General features: G+C 51.4%; 1 protein-coding gene across 1 annotated transcript; it reads right to left on the reverse strand.

Annotated features, from left to right (window-relative positions):
• Window positions 1–1,038: 1,038 nt before the first annotated feature.
• On the reverse strand, window positions 1,039–8,452 carry LOC310766119 (uncharacterized protein). Its single transcript, XM_083622098.1, has 3 exons — window positions 8,148–8,452; window positions 4,741–5,735; window positions 1,039–2,139 (listed from the first exon to the last, which is right to left on the reverse strand). Exons 1-3 carry the CDS (start codon window positions 8,350–8,352, stop codon window positions 1,657–1,659), a joined length of 1,683 nt encoding a protein of 560 aa, XP_083478224.1. The 5' UTR covers window positions 8,353–8,452; the 3' UTR covers window positions 1,039–1,656.
• Window positions 8,453–12,000: the final 3,548 nt, after the last annotated feature.

The following is a 12,000-nucleotide window of genomic DNA, read 5'->3' on the forward strand; positions in this document are numbered from 1 at the left end:
CCCTCCTACCAGATGTCAAAGAGAACAACAACTACCAGACTTTTAGAAGACATCTGAAGGCAGCCCTGTTCAGGGAAGCTTTTAATGTTTGATGCTTTAGTGTATGTTGGAAGCCGCCCAGAGTGGCTGGGGAGACCCAGCCAGATGGGCGAGGTATAAATAAATTATTATAATTATTATTATTATTATTATTATTATTATTATTATTATTATTAGGTCAGAGATTTCCTTCTCCTAGATGGGCTCCCCTCCCAGGTGGATGAGCTCCAGCTTCCCCTCACTTCCCTTTACAGCATGTGCAGAAACCGCCTTCTTGGCCGCTGGACCCCCTCTTGGTCTCGCCCGCTCCATCTGCTGGAGCCTGTCTTCAGTCCTTTATTACTGCGCTTTGCTTTACCTAGGTCCACCTAGGGAAGCTTTTAATCTTTGATGTATCACAGTATTTTAATATTTTTTTGGAAGCCGCCCAGAGTGGCTGAGGAAGGTGCAAATTATTATTATTATTATTATTATTATTATTATTATTATTATTATTTAATATGTCAGTATTTTGGGGGTTCTTCCCTTGTTTGAATTTTGGTCATTTGAAGTTTATGATTTTTCTATTTCCTTCTGAGGAAACGGAATAGTTCAGTGGAATGAGGTTTGTAGCCAGCATCCCATTAAGGCTTTGTTCTATTTTAGGTTTTTCTAATAAGCTTTTTGACTTTTATTATTTAGTTGATTTCCGCAAGATAACATATATCGTCGATTACTTCTCGTTCCAGGTATTTTCACGGTATTTCATTTGTTTGGTACAATTTCTCAGTTCCGTGACTGTCTTTTTTCTATTGGTTTCCTGGGGTGTGGCCTTGTCACCTGCGGACAGCCTCTGGGCGCCGCAGGTGAGAGTTGAGCGCAGCAAGGGGCTCCAAGGTAGACCAACTACCCCAGAAGGAGCAAGGTGTGTCCCCCATGAGAGGTCCCAGCCCTCCCCTAACCCCCTCCCCACACATCTTCCTTCCTACCCTTCGTCAATCAAGCAAGGGACGCATCATCTCATCGTCTACACAGCTGCATCACAGCCATGGTTTATTCATACAAACACACCAGCTTGGATTGCATCACACGCCCTCCATGGCTTCCATGGTGCAGGCCATTGGACCTGCTCTCACCCAGTGGCAAATATCCCGTGTTGCATGCAAGCAAGCATCCTTTTCGCACGGGGCTCAGGAGCCGCTGGGAAAACCTACCTACTGGCAGGGATACTGCTTCACCTTGCTGCCCCCTCCCTGCCCCCCATTGCAGCTGTGCCCACAGCAGGCCCAGAGCGCCACCTGCAACCCCTTGGCCCATCACTCCGTCTTCTCAGAGATCCCTTTGGCGTGGCAACTTTGGGCGAACAGTCTCCAGCACCAGACCCACGGCAGAGACCCCTGGGCTGGCGAAGAGGCAGAAGCACGCTCCCTCCGTTTAGCATGCCCTTCCCACGGGCAGCGCCAGGGTATGCCCGCTTCCGATTCTGCCACCTGTTCCTGTCCTGCCTTTGCAGATGAACAGCCCCTGCTGGCGTCGGAACCACCGCCTTTCGGGGCCTCGCCCACGCTGTGGTTCCCTCGTCCACATCGCCGCAGGCTTTCCTCGTGTCCAGTCCCTGGGCATCTCGAGCCGATGAATCTAGTAGTGCCCTCGCAGTCTGTCCATGAAACTGGGCTTGGCCGTTCGCTCCCTCGGCTGGAGGCGCTTTGGGGTCCCCTCTGGCACTGCCCGGGGCCTGGGCTCCTCACGCGGCGTCTGCTCCTCTTCCTTGGCATGGGGCTTCCTTGCCTTGGCACCGCTGGCCTGGTGGTGGCCTCGTCTGGTGTTCCCACGCGCCTTGCCCGCCCTTGCCCGCTTCTCCAGCTCCCTCTGCCGGGCCGACAGATACGCCTTCTCCCTCTCCACGATCTTGGCCTCCCTCAGCGAACGGCGCTCGAAAGCCTCCACGATCCGGGGGATCCGGTTCTCCGCCTGCAGCTGCACGGCCACCTCCTCGGCGGAGGGGTCCGGCTTCTTCTTGCCGGAGACCAGGGTGGCGCGGGGCCTCTGCTGCTCACAGAAGAGGCAGGAGCACGTGGCGGGAGAGGTGCTGGTGTCGTCGCAGGCGTGGAGCCCGGGAGCCTGCAGGAGGGGAAACCAGTGAAAAAAAGACAGTCAGAGACCCAAGAAATTACCCAGAACAAAAGAAATTACCCTGAAAAGAGAAGTAATCAACTACAGAATAGCAAAAATCAAAAAATAAACTAGAATTAAACAAAGACTTAATGAGGTGCCGGCTACAAAACTCGTTTCACTGAACTAATCAGTTTCCTCAGAAGGAAATAAAGAAATTAAAAGATTTTAAGTGATATCAAACAAGCTCAAGAGCAGGGCTGGAAATGCTTCCTAAGTGACAAGTTCTAAACATAGCCCCATTTAAGAGAATCAAGCAGCAGTGATAAGAAATTTTGAAGTTTCAAACAAACTCAAAAACAGGGCAGAGACTCAGACAAGTTTTAAACATAGCCCTATTAAGAAATTGAGGTTTTAAGTTTCAAACAGACTCAAAAACAGGGCTGAAGCGCTCCTGACTGCTGATGTTAAAGAATGATTTTTGTGATTCTATAGTCAATTACTTCTCGTTTCAGGGATTTTCACGGTACTTTCTTTTGTTCTGTGAGGGGAAAGGCAGAAGGGCAGGAAGCGGAGGCTCAGCGGGTTTAGGGTATGGTTACCAGATTTTTTCCAATAAATCCGGGGACACATATTTTTCTTTTTTCTTTTTAAGCTGAGTAGCAACAGGGAGTCAGTAGTGGGGATGGTGAGGCAAAAGACCCTGCGCCCAAGCACACATGCATATTGTATAAAGGTGCAAAGCCCTTCTTTTGCACCCTCTGAAACAAAAATGAGCAGAGTTTTTTTTTAAAAAACTGGGCAACGGGGCACCGCCCACCTGTGACTCCCGATCCTTCCCCGATCTCCTGCCCCCTTCCCTCAGAAGGCTTGGGAGTCGTGGGCGGCTGGCCGTTCCCCAGTTTTATTAAAACTGCGCATTTATGTTTCACAGGGTGCGAAAGAAGGGCTTTGCACCTTGCCTGGCAGAGAAACCGTGCACCTTGTGCCCCTCCTGGGCAGTGTCCGCCTTCCCGTGACTCCTGAGCCTCCCCCGATCTCTCAAAACAAAGGGGGCAGGAGATCTGTACCGTCGGACGTCCCTGGTTCCCCTTCGGCAGTGGCGGCGGCAGCGGGCAGCTCCTGAAGCCAGCCAGAGCCAACTGCGCTACCAGGCTGGCTCCGGGCTGCTGAGGCTGCCGCTGCCACGTTTATCAGGGACAGATTTGCAAATCGGGGGACATTCCGGGGACAGAATTTGTCCGGAGACAGATTTGCAAATCCTGATTCGGCAGCCTCTTATGGGAGTTGTTTGTAGTCCAGCCATATCTGGGGAATCCCGACAGCATCCGCCCTGGGGAACGCCCTCCCATCAGACGTCAAGGAGATAAGCAACTCTTTGACTTTCGCAAGACATCTGTACAGAAGTTTTTAATGTGTGATATTTAATAATAATAATAATAATAATAATAATAATAATAATAATAAATAATTTATTTGTACCCCACCCATCTGGCTGGGTTTCCCCACCCATCTGGGTGGCTTTCAGCAAAGATTAAAAATACATTCAAATGTCACACATTAAAAGCTTCCCTAAAGAGGGCTGCCTTCAGATGTCATCTAAAAATCTGGTAGTTGTTGTTCTCTTTGACATCTGATGGGAGGGCGTTCCACAGGGCGGGTGCCACCACCGAGAAGGCCCTCTGCCTGGTTCCCCGTAGCTTAGCTTCTTGCAATGAGGGAACCGCCAGAAGGCCCTCAGAGGTGGACCTCAGTGTCTGGGCAGAACGGTGGGGGTGGAGACGCTTCTTCAGGTATACTGGACCGAGGCCGTTTAGGGCTTCAAAGGTCAGCACCAACACTTTGAATTGTGCTTGGAAACGTCCTTGGAGCCAATGTAGGTCTTTCAAGACCAGTGTTATGTGGTCTTGGCAGCCGCTCCCAGTCACCAGTCTAGCTGCCGCATTCTGGATTAGTTGTAGTTTCCAGGTCACCTTCAAAGGTAGCCCCACATAGAGCTCATTGCAGTAGTCCAAGCAGGAGATAACCAGAGCATGCAGCTCTCTGGCGAGGCAGTCCGCGGGCAGGGAGGGTCTCATCCTGCGTACCAGGTGGAGCTGGTAGATGTTTAAGTGTGGTCTTAATATTTTGCTGGAAATTTCCCAAAGTGTTGGGGGCAGTCCAGCAAATGGGCGGTGTTATGTACTGAGTTGAATAGGATCCAAACTGCAGCAGTCTGATTGGTCCTAGAACAATAGGATCCAAAAGGCAGCAGTCTGATTGGTCCTAGAACAATAGGATTCAGAATGCAGCAGTCTGATTGGTCCTAGAACAATGCAGCAGTATGATTGGTTGGCAGGAACCACCCAATCATGCTCCAGATAGAAGTGAATCCACAACCTGATTGGCTTACAGTAGAATTCCGGAATTAGTCAATCATGTGCAGCCCATTGTGTAAATAATGTATATAAAGCAGATACTTTGAGGGGACTTTCATTCATTCCTCCTCACCACTATGAGCTGAATAAAGAGCATGAAATCACTTTGCGACTCTGAGTATATTTCAGGTGGCATATAAATAATAAAATCATTATTATTATTATTCCCCAGCCCTTCCCTCTGCCCCCTCACCTGATGAGTGGGATCCTCTTCCCGATGGCTCTTCATTCTGTGCCTGGTCTCAGCTGTGGGGTCCAGACTTGGACAGCCTCCTGCCTCTCCCCAGGTATCCCTTTCCTTCTGATCCAGTGATCCGTACACAGGTGGCCACCCCAGAGTGCCTGGGCTCCCCCGATGCCCAGCCCCACGCCCCTGTTGCCTTGGGTGGGACGGAGGGTCTTCGGCCGGCGTCTCCTCCAGCCACTGCTGAACTTTCAAAAACCGGTCTGGCACCTGCCGCCGGCAAGGAGGCCCCGTCCTTTCCCTCTGGCGGGGGGCACTCAAACCCGCTCTCTCCTTGCCTTCCGGCAGACTCCAGCTGTTCTCCTGGAGCGTCTCCATGCCCGCTGGTGTGTCCCTGTTAAACGCTTGACAGGCGGTACAGCTCTGGACGTGGCTGATTCTGCAGTGAGGCAGGATCCGTGCCGAGCTGCTGACGGCTGTGGAGGGCCTGCTGCTCTCCTGCCGCCAATAGACGCGCTCCGGCGCCCCGCCTTTGCCAGTGAGACAGTGCCGGAGGGGCCGAGGGCATGGTTGGCAGCCATGGGCATGGGTGGCATCTCCTCTTCCTTGCGTTGCGCGGCTGTGATCCTGCCTCCTGCGGTTTCGCTCGGGGCCGGCGTGTTCCTTCTTGGGGTCCCTCCAGGGCCCGCTGGGGTCTGCGGGGTCTTCCTGAGGGGTCCCCAGGTCCTCGCAGGGGTCGGACAGGCGGGCTTTCAGCTTCTGGGAGAAGAAAGTGTCCAGCTTCTCTGCAGCATTGCGGTTGAACAGGGATGCCCTCTCTATACCCAGGCTGGGCGAAGATCGCACGTGCGGGCACAGCGGCGGCTGATGCCCCTCGGGATCCTTCGGGCGGTTCCGCACCGGATCCTTACAACCCCGGAGGTGGCTTTGGCAATCGGCGTGATCCGTCCTTCTGGGCGGGTTCGGCTTTCCAAGGCTGCATTCTCGGATGGATCTAGAGAGCTCTAAAGAGAAGTAAAACCGGGAAGACTCAGTGAAAAAGTGTCTCCGACTCATGGCCTTCTAGTACGGCTTCTTTCCATAACTGGGAGTCCTCCAGATGTTTTAGACTACAATAGCCATCAGCCTCAGCCTGCACAGCTTGGCTGGGGCTGGTGGAAGTTGTACAGTCCTAGGTAAAGGTAAAGGGACCCCTGACAATTAGGTCCAGTCATGGCCAACTCTGGGGTTGCGGTGCTCATCTCGCTTTATTGGCCGAGGGAGCCGGCATAGAGCATCCGGGTCATGTGGCCAGCATGACTAAGCCACTCCTGGCGAACCAGAGCAGCGCACGGAAACACCGTTTGCCTTCCCGCCGGAGCGGTACCTATTTATCTACTTGCACTTTGAGGTGCTTTCGAACTGCTAGGGTGGCAGGAGCAGGGACCGAGCAACGGGAGCTCACCCCGTCATGGGGATGTGAACCGCCGACCTTCTGATCGGTAAGTCCTAGGCTCTGTGGTTTAATCCACAGCGCCACCCGCGTCCCTGTACAGTCATACCTCGGGATAAATATGCTTCAGGATAGGTATTTTCATGTTGCGCTCTGCGGCAACCCATTAGTTAACGGAGCGCGTTACTTCTGGGTTTTGCCGCTCGCGCATGCGCAGACGGTCAAAATGATGTCATGCATATGCGCGGAAGTGGCGAAATGCAGGTGCGTCTTACGTTATATTCAGGATGTGAAAGGGGCTCCGGAACGGATCCTGGTCACATCCCAAGGTACCACTGTAGTCCCTCCCAATCATCTGGAAGGCATCAGGGTGGTAGAAAACTAAGTGACAGCAGGAGCCAGCAATAAATCACACTGTGCACATTAACCCTTTCTTAGAAAGAAGACAACCTGCACAGACTTGGTGGCATGTCAGGCCTGAGGAGCACAGCAGCTCATCCCAGGTCGGTCTTGCCCTATGGACCAGTTTCTGAGACCAAAGGTCCCTACCTCCATAGCTGTCAACTTTCCCCCTTTTTAAAGGGAAATTCCCTTCTTCCGAATAGGGTTCCTCACAAGAAAAGGGAAAAGTTGACAGCTCTGCCCTACCTCCCCAGGGCTTTGTCCAAGCAATTGGAGACTGCGCCTGCATGGTTCCGCCCACTTCATGCCTCTTCTGGTTCTGGGAGACCAGGTTGGAGGGGAGCTTGTAGCAGTAGGACACCCATGATTCTTCACCAGCTTGACTCATCTTGGCCTCTTGACCTCCCTTCTCTCCTGCTTCAGCTTCTGTCTCTGAATCTGGACTGCTCTCTGCCACAAACTCTCCCTTCTCATCTCCGGACACCTCCTCCTTCTAGTCTTCTCCCGCTTCTCTTTCTGACCACTCATGGTTGTACCACCACCACTCCCTGGGTTCTGAGCCTTCTTCCCTTTGGGCTTCCCCAGCTGGTTCCTCTCCTCGTTCCTCTGCATCTAACAAGTCCAAGACACACCGCTTAGAATGGATGTCATGAATCCATTCCTTGTCTGAATCTGCCCTGGGAGCTACTGGGAGCTATAATTCAAAATAAATGCAGCAAAGCCCAGCAATTTGGGGCAGCAACTGCTTCTCCTTCCCAAGGTCCTTCCAGTTCATGTTTATGGCTTCCTGGTTTTCAATCTGAACTTAGCCTGATCTTTTATTCCCCTTCCTTCCCTCCCTCTCCGCTTTTATGAAGATTACCCGCTCTGGGATCCCACAGCCAATTCTCCCCTGGCCTCCTCGCTGGCCCAAATAGGACTAATCTAATGCTATCTAATTAGACTATCTAATGCTTATTAGATGGATTTCCCCTAAATTGATTTCTGAACTTTGAATTTTATTGTTATTCATATTTTTATACTGTGTGTTTTTTTTTGCTGCTTCTACAATTAAGTGTTTTAAATTTGTTGTTAGCCGCCCTGAGGCCGGTTTTTGAACCGGGAAGGGCGAAGTAGAAATAATAATAATAATAATAATAATAATAATAATAATAATAATAATAATAAATTTATTTATACTCCGCCCATCTGGGAATGGGAATGGCACGGCATGGGGAAAGTGGGTAGAGAACAGTTTTTCTCCCTCTCTTATGACATTAGAACTTGTGGACTTCCCATGAAGCTGAATGTTGGAAGATTCAAGACCGTTAACCTCTGGAACTCCCTTCCTCAGGAGGTATTGATGTCCACCAACCTAGATGGCTTTAAGAAGAGGATTGGACAAATTCCTGGAGGAGGAGAGGGCTATCGACGGTTGCTAGCCAGGACGCCTCTGCTCTGCCTCCGCAGTCGGAGGCAAACCACAGGAGGGGAGCGTTGCTCTTGTGTTCGAGTCCTGCTTGTGTGCTTCTCACAGGTATCTGCTTGGCCACTGTGAGAACGAGATGCCGGACTAGATGGGCCAAGCTCTTCTTGGGCTTACCAGAAATAATGGAGGCCGTCGAAATCTCACGATCTCCCCACGGCCTGCTGGCATTGTTGACGTAGTCGTGGTCAGTCTCCCAGTCGTCCTCCTCCTCCTCTGTGCCGTGAGAAAACCGCCTGGTCTGCTCTGGCCGCCTGTGGTCCCCGCTGCTCCTGCAGGCGTTTGGAGAGCGGCCGGCCCAGGGACACCTGGTCTGGGCCATGTGGGAGGACCAAGAAGTCCTGGCACTCGGCCACAAGGTCAAGGCTGGTTGCACCGAGAGCTGGGCGAACCGAGCACGGCCTCTGACCCAGCCCAGGTTGGTAGAGTCTGCCCACTGTGATGTCAGTGCGCTGTCACGCGTGGTTCTTCTGCACAACACTCCGCCAGAGCTGCATTCTTTGGAGGGGGGTAGGCGCATGGTGGAAGGACCGCCAGAGTCCTCGGTTTTATCAGCTGCCTGGCTTCGCCAAAGGGTGTTGAGGAGGGCTTGAAATGGGAGCATGGAGGAGTTGGAAGAAGAACAGAAGGGCAGCCCAATCGTCCAACGTCTCATTCTGCCCCTGTTCCCTTTTCTGGCCACTTCTGGGTTGCGGCGATGTGTGTTTGCGAGGTTGTGCACATACTGAATGCAACCAGTACAGTGGTACCTCTGGTTGTGAACGGGATCCGTTCCGGAGTCCCGTTCGCAACATGAGCAGAACGCAATCTATGTCTGCGTGTGTTGCGATTCACCTCATCTCCGCATGCGCGTGACATCATTTTGCGCATCTGCGCATGCGGCGAAACCCGGAAGCAACCCTTTCCAGTACTTCCGGGTCGCCGCGGGATGCAATCTGAAAAAATGCATTATGAAGCAAACGCAACAGGAGGTATTACTGTAGTTGCATGCAAACTTCCATCGTGCATCCTCTTCCATGTTGCACCTCTGCCCTAAGGACTCCTCTGTGTGGGAATGTTAAGGATAGTAGGAAAGGATATATTAAATAAGTCTTCTCCTTCCTTCACTCACTCTAGAAGAGCAGATTCCCCTCAATATAGCTGGAAGCTAGTTTGCAGATTCGTTTGAACCTCTTTGTTGTTGTTTAGCCGTTTAGTTGTGTCTGCCTCTTCGTGACCCCCTGGATCAGAGCACGCCAGGCACTCCTGTCCAGTGGCGTAGCGTGGGTTGTCAGCACCCGGGGCAAGGCAAGTAATTTGCGCCCCCTAACCCATGGATTTGCGCCCCCTAACCCTTGGATTTGCCCTAACCCCAGATGTTGCGCCCGGTGCGGCCGGCCCCCCCTGCACCCCCCACGCTACGCCACTGCTCCTGTCTTCCACTGCCTCCCGCAGTTTGGTCAAACCCATGCTGGTAGCCTTGAGAACACTATCCAACCATCTCGTCCTCTGTCGTCCCCTTCTCCTTGTGCCCTCCATCGTTCCCAACATCAGGGTCTTTTCCAGGGAGTCCTCTCTTCTCATGAGGTGGCCAAAGTCTTGGAGCCTCAGCTTCACTATCTGTCCTTCCAGTGAGAACTCAGGACCGATTTCCTTCAGAATGGAGAGGTTTGATCTTCTTGCAGTCCATGGGACTCTCAAGAGTCTCCTCCACCACCATAATTCAAAAGCATCAATTCTTCAGCGATCAGCCTTCTTTATGGTCCAGCTCTCACTTCCATACATCACTACTGGGAAAACCATAGCTTTGACTATACGGACCTTAGTTAAGATTATTCTGCCTGGACACTGAGGTCCAGCTCCGAGGGCCTTCTGGCGGTTCCCTTGCTGCGAGAAGCCAAGTTACAGGGAACCAGGCAGAGGGCCTTCTCGGTAGTGGTACTCGCCCTGTGGAACACCCTTCCACCAGATGTCAAAGAGAAAAACAACTACCAGACTTTTAGAAAACTTCTGAAGGCAGCCCTGTTTAGGGAAGCTTTTAATGTTTGATGCATTACTGTATTTTAATATTTTGTTGGAAGCCGCCCAGAGTGGCTGGGGAAACCCAGCCAGATGGACTGGGTATAAATAATAAATTATTATTATTATTATTATTATTATTATTATTATTATTATTATTTCCTGGTGTCCCTTCTAATGCCCCTTAAAAGAATAAAGACACAAGAGTCTTTCTGAGTGAAGCAACAAAAAGTTTGCTCCCATGTCAGTTCACGAATTGATCCCTGAAAGGAAGGCTTGACTTAATAGTTGCACGACAAAGTCTGAGTCTCATGGAGGCTGAACGCATGTGCTGCTGGCTTAGAGCCAGCAGACAGCAAAATTTACATTAATGGAACAAAATGGCTGCAGGAGAGCAGCATGGCAGCAAAAGAGAGAAGAAGACAACACTGGATCAAGACAACTTTAAGACTGATCAAGAAGGCTGAGAAAATGGCTGCATGACTCAGTTGTTTTATGGAGTCAGCCAGAGCCAGGCGCATCTCCCAGGTCACCTGCAGGGCAAGGATGCTCCAGACTAGTGGAAAAGGAAGTTACACTTACTGGATGTCCCCCTGCCTGTGCCCATTCTAGGGAAATGAGGAATGTTGCATTTGACTGTACCGATGGATTACATCCCACACTAGGGATGCAGGTGGCGCTGTGGTCTAAACCACTGAGGCTCTTGGGCTTGCCGATCAGAAGGTCGGCGATAGTGTGAGCTCCCGTTGCTCGGTCCCTGCTCCTCCCAACCTAGCAGTTCGAAAGCACGTCAAAGTGCAAGTAGATAAATAGGTACCACTCCAGTGGGAAGGTAAATGGTGTTTCTGTGTGCTCTGGTTTCCGTCACGGTGTTCTGTTGTGCCAAAAGTGGTCGCCTTTGACTGGACTGAACCATCCAGGGGTCCTTTACCTTTTACCATTTTACATCCCACACTCTAGAGATGCTGAAGGACCAAGTCAGAAATAATAAATAATAATATTTTTTTTATACCCCGCCCTTCCCGGTTCAGAAAACCGGGCTCAGGGCAGCTAACAACAAATTTAAAACACTTAATTAATGCAACAAAAACAGCATAAAATACAGTATAAAACACGAATAACAATAAATTCGGAATTCAAAAATCGATTTAGGGGGGAAATCCATCCAATAAACATTAGATGATCACCAGGGCTAGCTGGCTAAATCAGTCCTATTTGGACCAGGGAGGAGACCAGGGGAGAATTAGCTGTGGGATCTCAGAGCGGGTGATCTTCATAAAAAGGGGAGGGGGAGGGAAGGAAGGGGAATAAAAGTTCAAATTAAAGGCCAGGCGGAATAGCTGTCTTACAGGCCCTGCAGAAGGAGGTTGAATCCTGCAGGGCCCTGGTCTCCTCGGACAGAGCATTCCACCAGGTTGGAGCCACCACTGAGAAGTCCCTGGCATTGGTGGAGGATAGTCTGACTTCCTTAGGGCCCGGGACCTCTAAACTATGGTTATTCATGGACCTTAAGGTCCTCTGTGGGGCAGACCAGGAGAGGCGGTCCCGTAAATGAGAGTGTTTTGCTAAGTGGACCATTGCTCTCTGTCTCCTTTTAGGAAGAGATTGGCATCAGGATAGGGACACGGGTGGCACTGTGGGTTAAACCACAGAGCCTAGGGCTTGCCAATCAGAAGGTCGTGGTTCGAATCCCCGCGACGAGGTGAGCTCCCGTTGCTCCCTGCTCCTGCCAACCTAGCAGTTCAAAAGCACCTCAAAGTACAAGTAGATAAATAGGTACCGCTCCGGCGGGAAGGTAAACGGCGTTTCCGTGCGCTGTTCTGGTTCGCCAGAAGCGGCTTAGTCATGCTGGCCACATGACCTGGAAGGTGTACGCCGGCTCCCTCGGCCAGTAAAGCGAGATGAGCGCCGCAAACCCAGAGTCATCCATGACTGGACCTAATGGTCAGGGGTCCCTTTACCTTTACCTGGC

Source organism: Podarcis filfolensis, assembly GCF_964270895.1.
Source record: "Podarcis filfolensis genome assembly, chromosome: 7".
Taxonomy (NCBI): domain Eukaryota; kingdom Metazoa; phylum Chordata; class Lepidosauria; order Squamata; family Lacertidae; genus Podarcis; species Podarcis filfolensis.